The 25,080-nt window shown below is 40.7% G+C and overlaps 1 protein-coding gene across 1 annotated transcript in view; it reads right to left on the minus strand.

The window, feature by feature from the left end:
* Positions 1-659: 659 nt before the first annotated feature.
* gabbr2 (gamma-aminobutyric acid type B receptor subunit 2) overlaps positions 660-25,080 on the minus strand; it is a 183,498-nt gene continuing 159,077 nt past the window's right edge. Inside the window, exons 14-19 of the mRNA XM_022747685.1 lie at positions 15,801-15,911; positions 13,563-13,787; positions 13,160-13,342; positions 12,317-12,446; positions 7,472-7,589; positions 660-4,573 (exon numbers count right to left, since the gene is read on the minus strand). Coding sequence (XP_022603406.1) covers positions 4,408-4,573; positions 7,472-7,589; positions 12,317-12,446; positions 13,160-13,342; positions 13,563-13,787; positions 15,801-15,911 — 933 coding nt within the window. The 3' untranslated portion in view covers positions 660-4,407. The remainder of the gene's footprint in view (positions 4,574-7,471; positions 7,590-12,316; positions 12,447-13,159; positions 13,343-13,562; positions 13,788-15,800; positions 15,912-25,080) is intronic.

The raw sequence follows: 25,080 nt of genomic DNA on the forward strand, positions 1-25,080 counted from the left end.
AACAACCCAAACTTTACATTAGCCACTGACGCTAATTCACATAATATTAAACATAGGCAGTGTCCACTTGCCAGCTAACTAGCACCTAGGTAGCCCAACTAGTTACTTATGGAGGACTGAAACTGCCAAAAACAAAATAAATAAATAAATGAAATAAATAAGTCATTTATTTATTTTTGATTTTAGCAATTCCAGTCCTCTATACTTACTAATGTTTTACACAAGGAATTTGTGAGTTAAAAGTGCGTGGAGGTGGAGATGCATGCTGACCTTAGCATGCTAATTTCAGCCTTTACTAGGAATCAGTGTAACTTCACCTCACATTATACAGATTATACTATATAAATGTTGTGTATAAAGAGCATCATTTTACAACATAGGGTAGATATCTCTCTTTGAAGTACTGTAGCTAACTGAAGGCTGCCACTAGATATTATAAAGAGCAACATTTTGCTTATACCACTTTGAAGCAACTTTAAAAGAGTAGATTTGTGAATTGATTTCTACAGCGATTTACTGCCTTTAAATTCAACATTATAAATGCAAACATACTTTGGAAAACCACAAGAATGATTTTACTGTATCAAAGACTTGTGTGCAGATGAAAACAAACGTTTCATTATTTTCAGTCTCACTTTATTTAACGATGATGTGAAAAGTAAAGGCTGTCCATAACATTCAGACAATAAAAGAAGAATGTTATTCAAATCCCCCCATAACAACTAATGGCTCCAAAAATGTTCAGGTGTTCCAAGTGTGATACTTATTTTATACAACTTTTTCATATCTATACCTCATCTGTACATAACATAGTTACAGATACTGTAAATTAAAAAAATGACTTCCAAGTATCCTTGTGACGTTTCTGTGAAATATTTCCTATGTAAAAATGAGAATGTACGTAAAGATCTTTACATATACATATATATAGTTCTCTATTCTTTCTGTAATAAGAAAACAAGTTATTGCCCCTCTTGAACATGTTGCATTTAACATAGGTTTTGTTTACCGTTTTAAACTCTTAATTGAACTTAACGCCATGTGATATCACATATCTAACTGACAAAACAGTAACAATATGGAGTTGTGTGTTTTTCCACTTAATATATACGTCATATTGTTATATTTTTGGACATGTATGTTTCGTGTTATCCAGAAACCCTGATGATGACACATACAAAGATATAATTATATACGTATATGTCACTTTGATCTTCAAACTAAAAAGGCAAAAACACCTGTGGCAAATACAAACCATCAGCATGATGTTATTTATTACAGGAAATTATGAGCCCTTGACCTACTACAGTTGCATTTGAACAATTTTTCATCCATGTTGAAAAAAAATTGAAATGAATCGTAATAAAAAAGAAAAAAAAATCAGGGCACAGAATAAAAACTAGAACAATACCTGATGATTTGCATTTGGCATTTTGAATGGACTAAAAAAATTTAAATTTGTAATTTGGTAAATGCCAGGAGTGGGTTATTAAGATTGATCATTTGCTACCACCACTTCTATTACTCTACTTCTATTCACTTTATTGCCCTCAGTGAATAACTGCTAAACCAGTAGCATAGTTTATATGATAAAGTTGAGTTTGTCACTGAGAATCTTGGCATTGACATGTGTGAGCTGATCAACAGTTTAAAAGAAGTTAAATCCATGTTTTGTAAGGAAATGTACGTAAAACCAATTGCAGGTGAGAGGATGAAACAACAGAGTGGATTTGTCACGACAGTTGCAAAAACAGAGGTAACTCTGTGAATTATACATTTTATTTCATGCCGTCTTGAGAAAGCCAAATACCAAATATTCCATACATGGACACCATCATCAGGGTATCAGCAAATTGTACACAATCACATATAATGTAATATATAAAATGTGCGGTTGGTTTTTCTTCTCCTGAGGGAAGAACCAATCCTCTGACAATGTCTCTCACTCACTTGTCAAGTGACTGTGATTCTCTGGTTGGCAAGGGTGCGGGACAAGCCGTGACTCCTTGGAGGTCTGTGCTCGGTATTTCCTTGCTCCTGTGCTCAGCAGGGGCTGGAAGGGGAGGAGCTCTCACAGGGAGTCACCATGATATGTCCGACAGCAAGTGGATCTCTGCTAGCTTGTCTCCCACTTCATCTCTGTATCCTCCGCTGACCTTTCAGCCGAAGACTCACTGACTGTGTTTTTGATCAGACACCAGCTTGGAGAGGAAATCCATCCTAGATTAATTGAAGCTTTCACCAAGTTCTCCCACACTGTCCCATGCATTGAGGCATTGAATTCAAATAAATCTATGACACGTACAATTTACAGATGTGTGGCCAATGCTGTAGTTTGCTGGGTCAGCGCCATTATCACCCTATTATGTATTGTGGGTCCTGCAGGCTACAATATAAGACAACAGGCACAGCGCTCAACAAACGCCTTAAAAACTAAAAACCAAGACACCAATGGTGAAACATATGCTGAGAACAAACCTCACACTCGATAAAAAGTCCTTTTTTTGTCCAGAGTCCCTGTTTGCTTTTCTCCTGCATGAGGACAGTTTTACAAAAAAATGACAACACTGTGTCGATGACCGTTTTGCTCAGTGCAGCCTTCTTGGGCCGAGTTCAACGGCACTGAATTACATTTCCATAGCAACTGAGGTATGTTCACTGTTGCTAAGTGTGAAGTGATTTTTCATGACACTCAATATTATCTGTGGAAGAAAGCCCTGTGTCTGTGCTTTATGCTCTATCACTGTGACCAGCAGTGGTGTCATCACCGTCTTGGAACTGAAAGCTACAGCTGGTTGGGGCTTATTTCACAAGGCTTCCATGTGTTCATTGTCTTTACTGTCTGCTCATGGAAATTCAGGTCAACCATTTAATCCAAACTAGCTGTGGAACTGGTAGACCTACATCCTTTCCACCATCACTTCTTGAGTTTTATTTCCTCGGATGAAGTCATATTAGTTCAGAGACTTCTGCCCTTTTTCTCATTGACATGAACCTCATTGCCCTTTACTGTGCTGGTTAGCTGTGAGGGCTAGATCAGGTGGACATCTTAACAGTCTGTAGAGACCACTCTGTGGGGATCAATATGACCAGGCCCGTCACTAATGCCTTTTTCTGAAAAGCACCTGAATTCATAAGGTGCTCTCTTTTGCTTTTTAAGTGTACATCTGAAGGTGTGCATTTCTTGGCATATAACACGCATAAAAGACAACTGTGGAACACTCTTGTGGTGTCTTTTAGCTCTATTATCTAACATAATATGCAGCCTTGGAGACCTGTTAAAAGGCATAGCATCAATATTCTGTTTAACATGCTTTCTGAGGATGTGATTGAGTCATTTATTTATTTTTGATTAATAAAAAAATTAAATAAAGTAAATATGGAAGGCCTATGTAAAGCCTGATGTGAAATCTCTGACGTGACGAAATCCAGTGGTGCAAATTTCGCAAAGTGAAAAACGGAGCCATGTACATCTTACTCCATGTTGGAGCAGTGGCTCTCTGGAGCCTTTTCATGTTGTGTGACTCACAGGCTTTGATGTATCTCACTTTGCTGCCCATAAGCTAATTTATCAACAGTTACACAAACTAATTCATATCTCTTTCATACAAATGTCTAATTCTTTTTAGGATGCCATGTTTTAGAAGCTCTCATTTGAAATTGACTACCTGCCTCTGTTACAAACTCCACTCTAATAACCCCTTTAATTGTCCATTCACAGCATATACAAAGCTTACAGCATACAGCTTACATCAAAGTCAGAAATGATGATATTTACACGTCTCCACAAGGTTGGGAAGTGGATGGGGAGTTAATTAGACTATTTTCTTTGTTGGGTTTTGTAAATTCCACATCTCCACACCTGTATCCAGTCACTGAAGCAGTGAAATAATCAAGTTAGATGACGAGCTCACGCGTAGCAATGAGCACATACATACAACAGATAAGGAACATAAACAGACAATCCCCTCTGAAGCAGATAAGGCTACACGTCAGGTCAGGGCTGGTCCACCGCTGCTCTGCTATTGGGGTCAGTGTGTTCGTGCATGTGTGTATTCGTGTATGTTTGTGTTTGTTTGACTGTGCATATGTGTATATGCCTAGGCAGGGGGAGCAGATGAATAAGGGGACATTGCTGTGACGTGTGGGAGTCTGATAGGGTCATCCAGTGCCCACTCTGTCTCTCCCACCCCTTCCTGACTGAGGGTTTCAGTTCTCAGGAGAGGCTGGGGTGAAGAGGTACAAAGAGTGAAACTCGGCCCACCCCCCTCCCTCTCTTCTCCCCCTGTCCTCCTTGTTCCGAGACAAAATACGCACATACGCTGATGATATCAGTCTATTTGTTGTAGAAAAAAAGAACCATATATGTCTCCTCTGCAAAGAGCCAGGTGGGGGAGTGAATGAAGCTCACAGGCCAGAGACCATTACCCGGTAGGAGGGGGGCATGTGTCTGTGACGTGGGCTGGAACCAGGGCTGGCACTGGGGCTGGTGCAGCTGGCATCAACCCCTCCTATGGAAGGTAAGTAGGCGTGGTGCAGGATGGGAAGCTGCAAGGACAGTCGACGTTGTATGCTGCAGATAGAGAAGGTAAGGTACAATGTAAGATATACAAAGTAACTAAGTACATTTTCTAACTTTGAAATTCTCAGTCTTTTTATCAACCTAAATGTCTGAATGTTGATATTGGATGATTTGACAATTACGTTCACAAGGCACTGCCCAAGTGCAAAATGCTGTCATTGTGCACTCAGAGGAAGTTTACCTGTCTTGCATTTAACCATTTTCAATTGTTTATTTGGGTTAAGGAACAAGAAAAAGCATGATTTTTGAAAATAAACAATGGTTAAGGTTAGAAAATTCTAAATGTAAGTCAGGTTACAGAAAAATTGTAGTTACTTAAAAAAAAAGCCTAACTTGGTCTGAGACACAAACTGCTGTTGGTCCTTGGTGTAAAAGTTGGAAGCCCTACTTTCCCAATCACCTCCCTGACCCTATCCATGTCCTTATTATACATAAAGTAGTGAGGCAATAAGTACTCTGCATTGGGAGTAAATGTTGACATTGCATGTAAATTGCTGCAAAATAATCCAATATGAACCAATTCCTTATGTTCCTAGACTTCGTATACACTACATGAGGCCAAAATTTTAAAGGATGATGTATTGCCACCCTGTAAAACACCCTACACAATAAAAAATAGTCAACTCTGTGCCAGTAGGCCCATTGTTTATCAATACTTAACACTCACCTTCAGTATATTTTATTCATTTGAAAGTGCTGATAAAGACACAGGGAACGATGCAGGTGGAAAACAGTGTTATGGTCTGATTCTCCCACAGCCCAGAAGTGGCACATGTAGTAGATTTTCCCAGTTTATTCATAAGATTCTCACAATTTCTGTTTTATGTTGTTTAAATCACACACAACTACAGTGCTAAAACTGGACAGACACAGAGAGGATGAATGAGAAGTAGGCATGAAGGGGCCAGAAATACTAGTTGGTTAAACTGATTATTAATATTTTATTAATGTACATGTTGGGTCTAAGATGTTATGCAGCCGTCTGACACTACAGACAGCAGTCCCCCTCTCCTCACGCTAATACCCTGATGTTGTAAATAAGTAAGTTTGACAATGGGACAGATAACATCTCATAAAACCAGCAGTTTGGCAGTATTTTGAACTAGGAAAAATGAAAATAAGGTTGTATGTATGTTGTGCCAGAATAAACTGGCATATAACCACTCAACTGGAGAAAGGCTTAACCATATTAAGCACAGTCATGTGGATGTTAACATGCAAGGCAAGAAGGCTGCTGGTACTAGCACTGCTAACATTAGCAACGCTGGGCAAACCGATATGACATTGTTTAACTGCAGACGCTGTGATCCTGCTTGGTTCAAAAAGGTAATGCAACTCAATTTTGACTGTTTTCTGAGTGTTTTCTTACTTTTGGTCTAGTGGACTAGTCTAAATTTAAATTTCTGTTTAATCGACAGGGAAATTAGTCGTTGGGAACATCCCTACTGAGAACCGACAGGCAAAGTATAGTTCATGCAAACCCTCAGCAATTCTTCTAATTGTTTTCCCTGTATTCTTTAGCAACCTCCTTCACTTCTTCTCTTCTCCTTTCTAAGTCCTTAATCCACTGTGCCTCCCAGCTTCTGGGATCATCTGACAAAAAGAACATTTCATGCTTCCGCCTGGTGTGACAGTTCGCACCCTACCTCGCCAGAGCCAGTGTCACTGCCAGCCGTTTGCAAGAAAATTGCATAACCAAATGCCAGTTATGTAAAAAAAAAAATTAAAAGGGGGAATGAAATTCAAGCTCAGTCAGCGATAGACCTAGACCTCTTAATTAGGTGAACTTTGAAATATTAATAGTCCTCAGGCCTAGTCAGTTATCCTGACCTGTCCCATTTCTGATGGAAGCACAATCTTTTTTATGAGGGAATTTATTTTTGTATATTTGATGTTTTATATATGACACAGCTGCTACACTTGACAATTACGTGCACCTGGTGTGTGACTTTGCATTTGTCACGTCACAAAGCATTACCATCCGTCCTCCTCCACCTCTCCTCTCTTCATACTAACTTCTTTATATTTGTCTCTTTCTCTCTCGCTGCCTCTTCATCTCTCTTCCCTCCATGTGATCAAACATTCATGTGGCATGGGAATAGCTCTGAGTGTTCCTTTACTTCTGTTCTCCTCCCTGTCTATTTTCAGAGCTGCTTCCAATGCGAGCTGTAAATCACTGGTTACATAAGCCTCTGTGAGTCTCTACCTCTTTCTTTCTCTCATTCTCCTTATTTGTCTCACTTTCCTATCTAAACACCCTTCTGTCCTAATCCATCTTCTCTCTGTAACTGTCCTTTCCACAGTATTTTACCCTCCTTGTCTGCTGTCTCTTCCTTCTCTGTCCCACCACATCGTCCATTCTTCTCCTGGTTCTGGTTAAACGAATGTGGGAGGGAGAGCTCTCAATGATGCATGAAGTGCCCCCCCCCCCGATTGATGAAGTCGACATCCCTCAGCTTTGCCGCCTTATGAATATTCAGTGAATGTAGATCTGCCTTTGTCGCATGAGTGTTTTCAGAGTGCAAGACATTCTTCTTTTACAAGTTGGGACAACAAATCAACCTACTGCAGGTAAATGTGTGCACACTGTACGTGCACATGTGTTTGTCTGTAAGTGTTTGACAGTGAGCATACATGCTGCAGTAAGTCCAGCATGGTGGGAAAATACACACATATACTATACATGGTTATATGTATGTTGATGTGCGTGGGAGAGAAAAGTACAGGGCTGGTCCATGCTTTCGCAGGGCTCTGTTGCCAGAGCAACTGCCTGAGAGCTGCTGGTGGTTGTGATACATGTGACGTGTAGTCTGATGAGAAAGCTGACGCGACAGAGGGGAGGGGGAAGGGACACAGGGGTAGAGGTGCAGAAGAAATGGGAGATCTCACTGTTCGGGTGAGTTGATATCCTCCAGGGGACCTCTGTTTATTCTGGAAGGATCCATGGAGCCCCACTGCGCCTGAGGCTTCTGCTCCAGGTGGTTCTTCAGTATCGACTTCTCTCCATCTGCATTGAAAACACATGTAGGCATCATAAACGATATGAGAGGCCGTGTCAAGAGGGCTTTCATACTTGACTGCTCAGCCGATACCAGCAGCACCTGAGACATGACATTAAGGGCATTTTCAAACACCTTTGGTCCTAATACCTGGGTCTGGATCCTCATTTGTTTCTACAGTTATTTGAGAGGAGGGCGGTCATGAGCTTGAAAGATGCTTCTTAATTTTCATGCCATAACTTTTGTCCTGATACCATGCAAAAAGCGACAATCAGTTACTCCAGGTGGGTATGGCATGTAAATGTCACTACTAAAGATGTCAAGAGAACCGATACTTTGGTACCAAGTTGGTGCCAAAATGACGCCACTTGTTTTTCTGCAGCAGGCAGCCCTCCAGGCACTGGAAATGTGATTCTTCTGGAACTGAAGGGGGCAGCATAATAACCATACAAGTGTTCTAATCTGACGTCAAATGCAATGCATTAATAACATGTTGTCAAAAGGTTCATGTCCTGAAATGTTACCATTATTGTTTGTGAATTGAATGAACAGCTGGCAACTGTTGTAACAACGCTCCACACAAAATGTTCACAAAGGCTAATGTTGTCTTGTTTAGGCTAACAAAGCGACAGCTAACCGTCAAAATAGAATGTTGACTTTTTAAATGAATATTTTCACACTGTTTGCAGGACGACATTTAAAGCACAGTTTAAAAAAAAACCAAACTGTCACCATGTGGGACAAGTGCATAAAGTGAAAACAGAAGCAGCTTGAAAGAATGAATAACACTTGTCAAGAGAGGAAAGTAGAGAGGACAAAAAAGCTTTTCTAACAATTTCTGCATTCTCCTAATGTTGCAGGGGGATGCTGCAGTTCATGAGGCTGAAACACAATTTTTTTTAACAAGAATTACAGTAAACAAACACCACTTTTCCAGAGTTGCACCTGGAGAGTAGCGGAATGATTTTTCCCTACAGAGTTTTCTCTCCAGTTGTCCCAGATTTCCCAGCACTTTGTGACCTGATTCACTGATCACAGCACTCCATGCCCCGATTGGACATCTGAGCTCGATGGACTATTTTAGAGCAGACTAGTTCTCTTTGCATTTTGAAAAAAGCCTAACCTTGTACTTCTCAAGCTGTGTTAAAAGCACAGACAGAGATATTTATATACTTCATTATGGATTCAGACACAGAATATGTGCTTGTGCCACAAAGAAAGTACTGGGCGTTGAGTTTTTTTTTCACAGGGCCAGTCCCAGGCTGTATGACACCTTAAGCAGAGTATAGTTAAGACTTTAATTGTAAGAAAACACTCTAAAGTTTTAAATCTTAATATCTACTTTCACAGTTTTACATTTATTCAAAGTACAAAAAACGGGATATTTTACTAACACAAGTAGGTCTGAAATGATGAATCAATTAGTTGATGGTCAGGGAAATAATTGTCAACAATCAAGTCATTTATCAAAGAGAAATTCGAAATATTTTCCGGTTCCAGCTTCCACTCCAAACGGTAATAATTACTGCTGAGTGTTAAGGATTTTACATTAAATGTAGCACAGATATAAGATTCTCACATTACAGTGAATCAATAACATAATATTTCAAATCAGATGCCAATCTGTCAGAAAACCACACCTTAACCGTCATGTGCTGGTGTTCTCCAGCATCGCCATGTGCTTGTACATATTCATGAGGACGGCCCAAGAGGGAGGGAGAGATAGAGGGAAGGGGAAAGAGAGAGAGAGAGAGAGAGACAGAGAGACAGAGAGAGAGGGGGAGGTGGAGTGTTGCTTCTCACCCTTGTGAGTGAGCATAATCGCTGTTGACATGGCATTCTACTCTTATAACAGCCACTCATTCATGGCCCCCAATACATTCAGATCAGCTCTCTTATGAATACTGATGACTACAGTTAGGAGCCGCCGATGATGATGATGGTGATGAGTGTCAAGCATAAGCAGATTGAGGCAGGGAAAAGTTTATATGCTGGTGATTTTTAAAGGAGGCTTAATGACCTGTGATTTTATTTCCATACTATGTGTCAGACTGATGTTTGTGAGTACCACCTAATGTGCTGTCTATCTCTGTCTGAGCTCAGTTTCTCAGAACTCTATTTCCCCTTCTCTCCATAAGAGAACATTTTAACAACCCAGAGACTGTCTGTGTGATTCTTAAGAAAAGTAATGGTGAAGTCAGTCTCTAGCTCAATATGAGACCAGCCTCAGATGTTTAGCCTGGCTTCATCATATACAGTGTGCACATACAAACACATAATGACTAATCAGGACTTTAACAACTTTCCATACTTGTTCCGCTCTGTTTAAGACAGAAGCAGCCGTATTCGTTTAGTAGTGGGCCAATTATAGAGCTCCTTTGTATTGCTTTGTAATATTTGATCCCTATGTAACCTTTGCTGCAGATACTGGATTATTTAACAATATTCACTAATTAAAAGGACTAATTTCTCTACCAGCGATATTAGCATAAAAATATTCTCACCATCATCTCCTGCTGTTGGCATGGAGAGGTTGCACACATTTCATGTTCCTCTACCTGATCTCTTTAACACATGTATGTAATTATGATGTATGTATTTCGTAATGTGACAAATTTACAGAAGTCAGGTTGTTGGTCACATTATGTTTTTCTTCCTATAAAAATCTCTCTGTAAATGCATATTTATACGGAGAAGTCTTTGGTTATAATTATCTCTTGTCTCCTGACAACAAAACCAAGAGAGCACATATAAAGAATTAAAATAGATTTATTTCCATGAGCCCACACAATGTGAAGAGAGCCTGATATCAGCTGTCAGCTGCTGCCAGAACTTTAGAGAGATTATTTTCAACAAATGGAAAATGTTAGAAGGTGTTAACTTAGGATAGTTAATTATTTTCAGGTAATATGCCACATGTCATGATTTTTTGATCAGTGGAAATATACTCTAAGATCTATGGATTTTTATGAACATGTGAGCCCTGACACATAGTAAAAAACAGTGCTCTGAGCCATAGCAGTTAAATTGTCTTGTAAAATCTTTCAAACCACTGAAAAATATCATGATTAACAAAATTTGATGCAGTTTTCTGGGTGGATAAATATAGGAAGGTCAAAAATCTCACAGATGGCAGCTCATTATTTACTAATTAAAATAATCTTGGCACTGACTTCTCAACACTGAGCTGCTCCAACCAACAGCACAACAACACAGACATATTTTTATTTCAAATCTAACCTTGTGAGGGTACCACCACATAATATCCCCCCCCCCCCCAACACTTCATATCATTTGAAAGCCAGACAATATTTGGACTACAACGGGGAGGGTGTGTGTGTGTGTGTGTGTGTGTGTGTGTGTGTGTGTTTCTGGAGCGTGTTTATGTCTGCACACTTGCAAAAGATGAGAAGCAGAGAGGAAGGAGAAACAGAAGGAAGCAGAGAACAAACTAAAAGACAAAGAAGGAGCATTAGACACATTGCTCTCTGAATGTTCTCATTAACCGCCATCAGTTCATTGCGTGACTATGAACTTGCACAGATGAGAAGCTTCTCGAACAATTCTAACATACTCTGCTCCCAATCCGCAGAACGAGCGCAGCTGCTTCCCTCTCTTACCTTCCCAAACTCACACAGATCCATTAGACACCCCCGAGAGCAGCTTTGTGCTGGCGTGTGCATCAGATGTGCCGGATCTGGCTGCTGTACATCACCATCACCCCGCCTGTCTGTTAAAATGGTGCGTAATGCAAAGCGATGCTGCTGGGGTGTAACAATTCACTGATTCAATTTGAGGAGCCCGGCTTGATAATATCTAAGATACGGCTGTGTCAGTTCAAACAGCATAAATCAGGCAAAAGTTGGGAGGGTAAACTGACGGAAGAAAAATACAGATAAGACATGTATCTTTATATTTTACATTCAGATAGTTTATTCCTTGTTGTTCCATATTTTTGTCACCACCCCCAAACACCAAATAAGTAGGTGAAAACTCAAGTGTGGACACACTGTGGGCTTCATAATTAAAGGTGAAAGAGTTGATAAAGCGTGACTACAGTATGTGTAGAACTTGCCAAGCAGCGCTGAAGTATTCAGGTACTGTAGCTAATATCATGACTCATTCTAAGAGACGTCACAGACTTGCTGTCAGACAGAGCGCTCCTTTGTCCCTTCTTCACCTGCAGCTGACAGGAGCTCCAGCAACTGAAAAAAAACCAAAAAAAACAACCAAAAAAAAAAAATCCCCTCAAGATATTCCTTGAAGCTGCTGCTCTAAACGCAGCATTAAAATCCTTTACTGACGCAACTGAATATGCAAAGATAGTTTATATGTTGTCAGGAATTATTATTACACATTGTGTGAGGGGATTAGCTTTCTATTTCTTACCATTAACATAATTGTGGAAGTGAACCTCACTATAGTGGCACGCATTACCGTATGAAGAATGGCATCAGACTGAACCGCGCGGTACTGCAGTGAGAGACACTGAGCACACACTTCACCATCTCGGAGTTGACATGGCTCGTATTGACTGTAGCACCAAGACTTCATCATCCTGAATTATGTGTTTGTTACTTCACACCCAACTAACATCAGCATTGTCCCTCTGGATGGGTCACTGTGTGTGAGCTCGGAGACAGACACATTTTTTCACCTACTGCACATGAAATAAATTGATTCTAAATAAACTGATTGAGTCGAGGGGGGTGGAAACATAGAGCCGGCTTCTCACCTTTGCCGTCTGTGAAGTTGCGTATGCTGAGGATGTTGTTTGCATCCGGGTAATGGTTCTGTTTGATGTAAGGAGTTTTCTCTGGGGTGTCCTGCAGCTGCATGGTCACTTCCTCCAGTTCCTTGTCCAACTTTTTAAACAGAAAATCAGAGAAATGATTAGTTGATGATATTTTTATTTTTATTTTTTTCTATTTTTTGTTTTTTTTAAAACAATTGTTGAGTCTGATCTTCTGTATTTAGAACAAACTACTCCAACTACTACTTTACATTTCTAAACCCAGTGAAGAATGTAAAAGACTGCTGTCAGAATAACTTTACTTGTCCAACATGAGTGTCAGAGTAGCTCCTCATTTGCCAGTCATGAACAACAGCAAGGACAACAGTAATTCATCTCTGAGAGACCTGATAGAAAGCCGAAGTGACTGGCAAGGGATTTTTTCAAATGTCACTCAATGTCAGAATGAATGAACATTAAGAAAGAAATAATGAGTGTATAGCTCAGTACAAAGACCACAAACACTTGGTGACAATACAGTCTCTTGAAGTGATGAGAGTTGTTTTTAAGAACTAACATTAATTTTCTCAACAAATGATAGATTGACTGATATTTGCTAATGAACTGGCGACAGGTGAGTTCATTTCAATGTCTCTTTCTTCCTTCTTTTGTTGAACTTCTGCTCAATTACTGTCCTTTTAATTACATTTAAACGCGTCTCCTTGCTAAAAAAAAAAAAAACCTTGCAACCTACTGTATGGTTGTCCTGTCTTGTAAAATGCTGATCAGTGGTAAAAAAAAAAAAAAAAATATGTACAACATGTGAGTGTACTCTCTGGCTCAGACCTCAGTTATCCTCATGCGGAGGCGGTGGTTATCAGTTTGAAGCCCATCCAGCCGAGAAGTGTTAGCCTGGTTGACGCTGGTGACCGAAGTGGAGGTCTTGGAGTCTTCCTTCTTCTGGTTCTGGGTGAACTTTAACCTCCGGTTCTGGGTAGCTGCATCTGGGTTGGTTCTCATGGTGATTAACTGGAAGAGGGGTTATGAGTATTCGTGACAGAAGCACTGTGGGATAAAATTACATGGACTAAAAGAGCTCCGCATAACTGTTTACACTGCGTATTTAGCGTTCAGGGCTTAGCGAAGTGTGTTGTGTGAATGTGGCAATAATTAAACACTCTTGACAAAACAGTTATTCAGTTGTACTCTCTCACAGACATTATCTTCCTCCCTCACACAAAAAACTGACCTTGGGAACAAAGACCAGACAGAGTGTGATCGTGCTGCAAAAGATGATCACCAGCGCTACGATGCAGAACTGGACATTGGGCTGGTCTCTGGTCAGAAACGACACGGCAGCACCGATGATGCACATGATGCCCACGTTGTACACACTCATCCCGATGTATTTGCTGTCATTGAGGGCAGGGATGCTCACGTTCCTGGTCTCCCATGCCAGGAAACAGCCAAACAACTATCAGGGAGAAGAGAGATAAAGTAAAAAATTGTTTTACAAGAGTTTTGGGAAAATCTTACATAGAGATCTCTGAACAACTGAAAGCAATATTTCACTTTGGTTAAAAGAAAGTCTGAACTCCTTTCTGAGGGTCAGTGCACAGTTTGGTTTAATTCTCTTTATTGTTCTTCATAAATACTAATAGAGTGCAGGTTTCACTTCGCTTTATGGAACACTAACAAAAATTGACTTCATTATATGATAAAGTCTTAACGAGGAGAAACATAATCTAAAGAGACAGTTTAAAGCAGCCTCAGGTTTCATGCTTGTACAATGTTTATTTAGTGAGAGTGAATAAATTGTTTGGTGGAACATTGGAGTTGCAGCAGCAGCAGCAGCAGCAGCAGCAGCAGCAGCAGCAGCAGCAGCAGCAGCAGCCTGCTGAATAATTCAGCGTGCTGTGTAAGGTGGCCTGCCTGCTTATTCTGAAGTCTAAATGAGAGTTAGTGGAATGACAAGCAGCAGAATTAAAAGAACAGTCATCGAGGATTAGTGCGCCTCAGGTGTGTAAGCGTGTGCGCGAATGTGAGGTATCGCTGAAGTGTGTGTGTGCATGTATTCATGTGTGAGCTTGTGCGTGTGTGTATGTGTGTGCGTATGGATGACTGAAGCCTTAACGCTTCTTATTGCTGTGCTGTCCCTTCTCTATGTCTCATACAGATGTGGGCTCCTGCCAGTCACTTCATACGAACTTTTTCTACCCGCTCCACTTCTTTGTTCCCGTTTTATTATTTTACACCAAAGCCCTTCGACTTGTTAACCCACAATTTTCTCACTCTTTCCATCTCGCTGTCTTTGACATTTCTCGGTGATATCTTTTACGCAGCATCCTCTGCATTCTCTCAATCTGCTTAAGATGATTTACTGCTGTGTCTCGCTCCTTCTCCCTTCGCCTCACCGTGAATGTAGTGAGGTTTGCATAATTTACAGGTGCTCCTGCTTCACAGAGGCTTTAAAACATGTGGTAAGGAAATGGAAAATTCCTAAGGTATGTTAGAGTTTGATTAGAACCCTGTGTCTCACACACCATGACTGGTACATGCCCAGATACAGTGCACAGGCTTGGGCCCCTGCCCCTATCATCCTGTCAGTCCTTAGGTACCCCTGTGAACTGAATTCCTAAAGTATTAATATTAACAATGATAATATACATAAGAGTAAATATTCAGTGTCTGCCTGCCGAATCAACTGTACTCTACTGATGAGCTTGGAATAATGAACAATATTCAAATGAAATCAGTGAACACATTTATTCAACTGCAAATCAGTACTACTGATCTATCAAGACAAAAACTGTGATAATATTCAATAACGATGGTTAGAAGACTATTAAAACCATCATTGTCAATTTAATGTCTACATGCATTAAATCAGTTGGAGTTAGAGCAAGGGCTACACTGATATCACCACAATATGTGGTTTTGCAGTGATTATGTGTCCGGCTATTTCTTGAGTATAGTCAAGCCAAGTCTTCATGGTAGAGAGGAGGTCATATGGCACCATGTCATTCCTCTTTTGGCAGCATCTGGAAGTTCTGCATCTTCACAGATCCACATTCTTCATTTCTGTTTACAGTCTATCTACCGAATATTGTCATTCTGATTCTCCATATTGTAATTTTACTATCATTATTTTTGTCTACTCTACAAATCACCATCTATTGAATTTTATTGTTGTATATCTGTCCATACTAGATGAGGGAAGTTTTTGTGACATACACACTTGCAAACACACACACATATTCACATGTTCACACACATCTGTCAGGAGCTTTAAAGTAGATACTCAAGGTTTAATGCTGGCACACATTTCAGAAATAGCATTACATACCAACGATGATTTGAAAAGAAAAGGCATCAAGCCTCAAACATGCACATTTATGAGGCTGTAAAGCATTACATCAGCAGATGTTGCACATTTGTGTGTGCAGACTTTGAGTACATGAAGACATTTCGCGTTCTCTCCTCTCACCATTAGCAGTCCCTTGTAGGCATAGACGATGCCCAGCCAAATGGTCATGTGGGTGTTCTCACAGTGCTCCAAGAAGGGACGGATGGCAATGTCTCGGCCTTGGGGATCCGCCTGGTGACAACACAAACACATAGACAGAAAAAGACTTGAGTGCAACACCCAGAGAGAAGTACTTCAGCAAATTAGACAGATGAACAAATAATCTGAAGCGAGCCGTAAAGGTACGGTTACAGTGACATAGGAAGTATTACCTGGAGGAGTGAAAAAACCAACAGAGAAAACCAGTAAATGAGCTCAGAAAGGAGGAAATCCTCAGTAAGCCAATGAACTGTTTCCACATTAGTTTTCTCTTTGCAGGTGTTCTAATTTCACATTCAGGGACAGACGCTAAACAGACTGTCTGCTGCTAGTCACAAGAAGGGTGTCAGTGATCAAATATCCAGGTGTGTAATCAAACTGTGTCCCATCATGGCCACTGGGCTCCTCCAAAGTCGGCTGAAGTTAAATTAATCCGTGCTTAGTACGCTAATGGGCACAACTAATGAAGCTTATTCATTAATGTGATTTACACCTCCCCCTTTCTTTCTTGTTTCTCACTCAGTCTCCGTCACGCTATCTCTCCATCCTGTCTCTGTCGCTCTGTTTCTCTTGCTTTCTTTTTATTTCCACTTGTCTTTTACCGCAGCTGGTGACACAGGTGACTCAAAGGGCAAATTAACACCTGAGGTGGATATTAATATGCTAAAACACATCACTTCCTTTCTCTCTTCCTCTCTCTCTCTATGTTAGGGAGAGCTTTAAAAAGCCTTTAATAAGAGCATTAGTTTGGCCTGTGTGGATTCATCTGAGGCCACACCAATATATCAACTGTGAGACACCTGGGGCAAGGCTGGGCATATTACCATCCTGCTCTCTAGGTGTGTGTGTGTGTGAGTCTCCTCAGACCTATTTACAGTACAACATGTCTAATGGCTCAGCAGATGGTGTGTGTATGCGTATACAGGCATCTACAGTATACTGTTTGATTTATAAGCAAATTCCTTTAAGGCAGAAGGGAAGATGAGAATACTGAGATGCTGGCGTTTCCATCATCATACATTCCACACGAGGTGTGCACTTTGTTTAATGTGCCTCATGTGAATGCTCTCATCACTGATAAATACACACCCACTCACGCACATACCTTGAGGTGCTGCAAGATATCTTTTCCACTAGTCATTTTGACCCCATATTCTCCATTCACCTCCCATTAATGGTAATGATAAAACTATTCATGCTTCTCTCTATGACCTTGATGGTCCTGTTGTGATTTACATTAGTGTTTCTCTATAGGATGATCACTTAAAATGGGAAACTGGTGCTTTAAGAGCTACACTGATCTACACTAACAGAGCTGAACAGAAACGGACCTGTACCGTATCATTTCTGGATATCCTTGAAGTGTTTGTATTGTAGTACAGTTTTCTAGCTTTAATTCCCATGCCTCTGCCTTGGAAACACAACTTTCAGACTTGTGTTCCTCATCCAGCTTGCCCTCGTGGTCCCCCCCCCCCCACACACACACACACACACGTAGAGTCAAGTTTTCCACCATCTTCCGATGATCTTCAAAATCTCAGATGTCTTAAAACAGAAACACATTAAACAGTGAGGACAGCTTCTGCGGCAGTGAGTTTACACACTTTGTCAAAGCACTCTTGTAACCCCATCTGAGAGTTCCCGTGGCAACCACGTGGCTCACGTCACTCATATCTGTGAATATTTTGGGACTTGAGTATTAGATTCTAGTTAACTTCAGGAAAAAGGTTCCTGCTTTAAAAGCTCTGAAGGAGGTGAAAAGACAGAAAAGTGGGGCAGGTGATGACGCACAGGGAGGCTATTTTTATTTATCTATTTATTTATTTCTTACAAGGAACCATAATTAGTTGACACAGCACAGAAAAAGGATCCTGAGACTGAAGCATGACATTTTCATCATATAGACACAGGTAACTTCTTCATGAAAAATATCTTTCAACCTATTTTAGTAATGTGAGTTATGTATAAGTTGCCCTTGTTTGATTGAATTCTCTGCACAGCAGCCAGTGGCAGGAACCCTCTCTGATCATAGGAAGTAATACGGTTTTATATTTTGTGTAAACAATGAAGACAATCCTGCAAGCTATACAGGCCATGTGAAGTGCAGTAGTTTCAATATAGCAATGAAGCTGAAGCTTTACAAAGACAGACATCACCCCATCTGCCCCCCACTCATCCAACAAAGACCTCAAACCCTTTTCAGAGAGGGAATATGTAACACTGTCGGCTCCATCTATCTGTTAAAGTGATGGCTTTCAGCTCGGACCTAGTAACATTTCTGTAGCACTTCCAAGAAGTCTGAATTGAATGCCATGACACAAAGGTGTAGTAACAAAAGATTAAACGTGCTCAGTTTTACCATCTCTTCTTTTGCACAAAGAAATGAAAATCTGTTTTACTGTGCTGATTTTACGCTGTTGAGGAAATGCTCCTCACATCAGATCAGTCTGGTCAGTTGTCATTCTATACTGGTGCACTGAAGGACATCATAAACTAAGCATCAGAATTCTCCATAGTGTAAATGGTGAACTTGATGAGGACATTTATTATGGGATTCACTGGTGAGAGAAGGGGATGAGTGCCTTTAATTAAGGCTTCAATGGCAAAATAAGTTTTAAAATCCATCACTGATGCAGCCTGTGACAACTAGCAACAAACTTCTCATGATATCATGAAAAAAACGTATTTTGAATTATTGACTCTGCATGCAAATGTACCAAAACCATACTTTGACATATTCGGTTTGCATCCAAGAAATCCATAACAGGGTCAGAGCTCCTCTTCTGTTTTCCACTGAAAAGCTTCAGAGCATCGCCTGCATCTTCATCATTTATGTATATTTATGATTTGAGGCTGAGCAACCTCTTATTCAAACAACAATACTCCAAGAAGTCACAGTTCTTGCAATCATTTTGTTCATTCAATATGAGAGACACATTCTGCATCAGTGCTCTTTGCATAGTCTCAGCTCCGAGCAAACTTGTGTCACTAACAACAAAATGATAAGACAAAATGAGATATAATGCTTATTAGGCTCGGGTCTCTATCGCAGCAGAGCAGACAGGAGCTCTTGCCTTTTGGAGGGAAGCTGTCTGGGGAGTTGCCAGGCAACAGGGCTGTAGGCGGCAGGCGGCCCCAAAACGGTGGCGATGGCAGTAAAAGTGCCGGTTCACTGTCATTTTTCACAGCATTAGCCCTCTAACGGGATCACTCTGGGAGGGCTGGAGCTGGCACAGTGGTGGCAGATTGTCTATGGAGAGATGGAGCTAGATGAGGCGATGAAGGGAGTGATGGAAGGAGGAAGGAGAAAGAAATGGAGGGTGGGATGGAGAGAAGATAGGAGCATGAAGTATGGATGGGAAGATGGAAGCTGAAATGAATGGAATAATAAAGGGATAGCAGGATAGATGGAGGGGAAAGTAGAAAGGATGGCGTGGAAGGATAAGAGAGATGCTGTCCATCCTGTTTCCTCAAAAAGTAATGGGAGGAATAACTTTAAATGAAGGACAGTGGTAATTCTAAAAAGGAGGAAATAACTAGAAAGCAGTAGAAAGGGTGAGTGAGTCCATCAGAAAGAGCTATGGAAGGGTGGAGGTAACGATTAGAGACAAGATGACTGTAAACCTCCCTGACAATCAGATGTGTTTTTCTAGACACAGCTGCTGTGTGATCAATATGGGTGCTCAGAGACACACTCAGTGTTTCACAAAGGAAGGAACAGAACATAGTTTATTGTGTTTCTTCTTCACTGAGCTTGTTTTAGCCCATTCACTACATTTGATTTATAAAACTCTCCCAGCTTGTTACATGAATGCCCCGGTGGAGAGACATCTGAGACTTGAGAGTTGGCTCCTGAAAAAATCACATCAACATTTAAATTATCCTGTTGACAATGTCCACATTTCCGTATTTTGTCTACTGAGTTTGATTCTTTGGTGTTGTTGCTGTTCAGCAATTGACTCTCAAGTCTCCGGTTACCATGCAACAACGTAAAAACCTTTGTAGGAAAATACAACTAGCCACGAATGCGTTTGTTGTGATGAGTTACCCATCACAAGTGAGTTTCCAGTCTCTGCAAAGTGATTTTTATACCGTACTTAATGATAGAGACCACGGGCTGTCTGGAAGGAAGGGAAACACATTCAAAAACCTAAGATGTATGATGTTTTGGAAAATTACTGATATCAGATTTGTGGTAAACTCACAAAACACTCCAACACCCAAACAAGAACAGCCATATAGAGCATCCTCCATCCCTGTTTTCCTCTTGACTCCACAATCACAGCTGCGGGGGCTTGTTTCTGGATATGGATCTCGCTGTGACTGTATGATGGCCTCTGGCCTGGTGGAAAGCAGAGAGCGAGAGACCAACAAGTGAGAGAGGAAATGGAGAGCTCACTCATTGTCACCTGCAGCTACTTCACACAGAGGTGAGTGAGTGTGTGTCTTTGCATGCATGCATGTGTGTGCGTGTGTGTGTGTGTGTGTGTGTGGGGGGGAGCATATGTCCCTGTGGGTGCCAACGTTTGCACATTCTGTGAGCACACATACGTAATGTGACTGGGCTTTGTGTGTGTGTGTGTGTGTGTGTGTGTGTGTGTGTGTGTGTGTGTGAGATTGTGTGCAAAAGTGTTTGTGTATGTGTGTGTCTGTGTATAGATGTGCTATCAGGCAAACACTGACAGAAACACTCAATCACTCATACTGGCAATTACAAGAGAGAAGATTCCACCGTGGTGAAAGACGGAGAGACAGAGAGAGATGATAAAAGATAGAGCTCGTGGGTGGAGCTTTGGACTTTATGTCAGCAATTTATGTGATGGTAGAATTTAGAAAAAGAAAATGATGGGGGTGGGACCACAGAGAATAATGCAGAGGGAGAGAAAATGGGAATCACTGAAAAAAAACAGTCTAGAATAGATATTTTCTTTGTCCTCAGGGAAGATCGTAAAAGTTTTACCATAAAAACGCTGCATAAAATGACTGTGTTGTGATTACTCCAGGGATTCAATAATTTACATTTATGTATGCTGTGGCTATTTGAAACCTCTCTCAGAACAGTAAGCAATATCATATGCTGAATAACAATAATAACAAATTTGAATTTTCTGATTGGTAATGTGTTAAACGTCAGCGGGTGGCATCATGTTTAGCTGACGCCCTGGGTACCAACCTTCGCCAACTGTTTGCCCGGGCAAAGAGACAGGGAGACACGCACTGATACAGTGCTGTCTGATATAGATGTCACACAAACACATTATCCTCTGTAGCACCAACTGTTTTCATACATGCAAATGAAGACATTTTTAGCATTTGTCGTATGTCACTTTCAGCCTGGCTCCGCTGTTTCAAGGTAATTACTGTCATTAGAACAAACAAGATTAAAGTTGTGAAAAAAAATCACATAATGTAAAATCTTCTTTGTTGAATATGGTTTTAGAAGAGACCCAAGAGTCTCATAGTCTCAAAGTATGAGGAAAGCAGAAGAAGCAACTGCTAGTGACTGTAGCGCACTGAGAAAAATGTTACAGGGATGCAAGTATTAAAGCAGCGGTCCCCAAACTTTTTTCAGTGGGGGCCACATCAACTTTCCTTTCTGAGATGGGGGGCCGAGGTTAGTTTATAACAGGAAATGATATGGGCCAGGGTGACAACCAGTATTATTGTGGAGATTACAATGATAATTTGTTGTAGCTGCCCTTTGTTTGGCTTTGGCACCACCTGTTGATTTTGCAAAAAAAAAGTAATAAAAAGTCTTCACATTTTTATTGAAGTACCACAGATACTCCATTATTTTATTAGAAAAATAACAACACAAACTGATGGTAATTTCAAGTAAGAATGAGGTGATGTGATTTTGTAACATACAGTTTAGTTAAACAAAACGGTAAGTGTTCTGCTTTACAGGTAGTAAAATAATATTAATTGACAGTGAATAGTTGGTCAGAATCAGGTATAGAACATGTTGCCTATAAAAAGAGCATACACTATAATGACATTTTTCAATATCTAGCGCTATTGAAATCAGTTAGGCTTACGGCACTTATCAGCCATATTACAGTGTGGAGCGTGGCTTGCTTCGACTTTTAGGAGATCGATGTCAGGTTCCATTCCAGTTACAGCCAGTCTCAGAGACTTATGCAGTGTTTGATCTTGTGAGACTTGATCTCGTCAGATTTTTTATCAGCTTCATGTGTGAAAAAGTTTGCTCACAATATATTGCGCTCCCAAAAACTGTGGACATCTTTGTTGCGTGCTTTCTTATGTTGGGGTATGGTCTCCATTTGGAGGGCAGATAGTACTTGATCAGACTGTTGGGCTGAATACGTCTTTCAGCACATCACAGGTCTCAACTCAGCCAGCTCAAAATTGAAGAGGAGGCAGTGTCTGTAATGTCTGCAGCAAAAGGATTCTGGAATGTGTGGATTTCTTTAAACGGTGGACATGAAGCTCACGGAACCGCACACCGAACTCCGCCCTCTCATGTGTTTCCAGTGCGTCCCTTGCACTTCTCGGTTGGAACGGGACTGCCGGTTTCTCAGCTGAGAGGCTTCGAGTAGGCAGAGATGGGTGAAGTCTTGTTTTTGCACGCTGTCCAATAAGCAGCGCTAGTTTAAGCTCAAATACTTTGATGTGGAATACATGTCAGATTAGTTTTCCCTTGCCTTGGAGCTGCAAATTGAGGCCGTTTAAAATTTCTGACACATCTGTTAATAAAGGCGAGGTCCCATTTCCATTCTGTGTCGATCAGCTCTGGGACAGTTTTTCCCTTTGTCAGGAGAAAGGCATTGATTTCGGGTAGCAGGTCGTAAAAACGCTTCAAAACTCTGCCCCGGCTTAACCAGCGGACTTCAGTGTGGTAAAGCACGTCTCCGTGGGCTGATTCTAGCTTGGAGAGAAAGGCTTGGAATTGCCTGTGTTTAAGTCCGTTTGCTCTGATGAAGTTTATGCAGGACACAACCACCTTCATGACAGATTCCCACCTCAGAACTTTGCAGCTTGACGCTGGCTCGGTCACGATCAAAGTCACGTCAGAATATACCATTGTGTGAGGAGGTGAAGATGAGCCACTATTAACTATAAATAGCTCATAACTATGGTCAATTTTAATTAGAATGCCAACCTTTAAGTACGGATATGTTATGATGTTATGATAGGAAAATGCAATTTAATAAAAATTGGTTGATGTTTAGAGGGATTGTCTGGGATCGTTAAGTGGGCCACTCCAATTGCTTTGGCGGGCCGGATGTGGCCCGCGGGCCGTAGTTTGGGGACCCCTGTATTAAAGGAATGAAGAAGGGAATGTAGAAAAGCCTGGAGAGTGGGAGATCTGGAGAGTGGCAGGAGGAGAAAAAACACATAAAGAGCACAGAGGGCAAAGAGATGGGAAGATGAAAGGCATCCTGGTGCCACAGTAATTTGTAGGAAATGATTTGAAAAGCAGCGAGCACCGTTTTCACAGGCCCTTTATCAAATTCTGAACAGCAATAATGGCCTTTAGACAGGCAGATAGGAGAAGTGCATAGTGGGTGATTAGCTCAGCTGGTCAGACAGGGAGGTCGATGCCAGTGATGCCAAAAAGAAGAAGTTCATTCCCATTAAGGAGATATTTTCTTTCTAGACTCACCATGGCAAACAGTAGCAACCACTTGTCCAGCCACAACCCACATGTCAACCTTAAACCAGATTCTGAAGTTAAAGAAAGCAGCTCTGAGTGTCTCATCCTGACACAAAGCAACCTTTGATCCTAACCTTTCAAACTCATTTAGTTTTTGCAAATCCTGGAACTGGTACTTATCATATTTCAAGAATATGCACCCAAATTAATTTTCTACCTATTTGTCCTATTTTACCTGCAGGCAATAAGTAGTCTTTGTCACTGTACAGTCGGGTTGGAAACTGCTTTCACACTGGCTGCTGGCTAACATGCTGTTGCCGAAATGTTTGCTTTTTACTTTCACACAAAGTCAAGGCCAAATATAGACCTGTTAAACAACAATGCACATGTGTAAATGGACAAAGCTAGTACAAACAGACAGTAAGAAGCCTGTGTGTTTGCTGTGTGCTGATCTGTGATGAAGGATTACAACTTAACTTAGAACTTCAGGGGTTTGCACTTGGGGAAAAACTACTACTTGATATATATACACACACACACACAGTATATATATTAAGTGTTTAAACAGATAAATGATAAAGTAAAAACAGTTATAATTATCTTTTACAAATGCTAAGTAGGCCAAATTAAAGTGTTACTGAGAAAGGGCTTAAAGGTCAATGCTCTTAATACGGTGGGCAGGTTGAGTTATTTATACCTGTCTAGTTTGTAACATTATTGCCAGCCACATATGAACACAACAACAGCAGCTTTAAAAGGCGCCTAAACACGAGGAATCACTCATGCTGAAATACTTAAACACCGTCAACAACTACAGAGCAGGTATCAACTGACTTTTGACTGTCGATAGTGATTAAGCAAATTGCGTCATTCTCATCCACTGCATAACAGCCCCCGCTTCTGATGTTTTAAACCAGCTCTGCCTCCCAATTTGATAACGCCAGCCTCCCCACTGAGGTGATGAGATTATTAAAGGCCTTTTTTCTCTGTTCCTGATGCTGGTGTTGGTGTGTGTGAAGTAACAACAAAGCACCTGATTCCATCACTTCATGAGGAACGACTTGAACACCAGATGACGCACTGAAGTCAAAAATGTCAGGGTCTGAAAAGTTCTGGATAACTGAAATCAAGAAAGAGAACTTCCTGAGGAGGCTTGCACTGTTTACCCTGATGGTGTTTGCTTCATCTTGCAATATTTATATTCACTCAGCGTCTGCATTTTCCCCCTTTACCTCTCAAAGTGTTTTCACAATGTGTCCAGTTTTATAAACAATATACTGTAGGACTTCTGTTGTGCGAAGTGGCTCATCTAGAATACAGCTAGCTTCTATTTGACTCTATGGAAAAATTGTTTGTTTATTCATTATTACTCCTCCACTTTTTTTAAAATCATGTGGTGTTTAGAGATGCTTTGATAACATGGGAAACAGACATATAGTAGGATTTTGTTGTTGTCCAAAGAAATCGATGAATCTCCATATTTCTCCATATTTATTGATTTTGAACTTTTCCGATAAACTGAAGGAGGAAGTTCTGCATTACGGATTGTGAAAAATATCTGAAACACGGAGAATAGAGCTGTTT

Source organism: Seriola dumerili, unplaced genomic scaffold (genome assembly GCF_002260705.1).
Source record: "Seriola dumerili isolate Sdu_G_001 unplaced genomic scaffold, Sdu_1.0 BDQW01000110.1, whole genome shotgun sequence".
Classification (NCBI taxonomy): domain Eukaryota; kingdom Metazoa; phylum Chordata; class Actinopteri; order Carangiformes; family Carangidae; genus Seriola; species Seriola dumerili.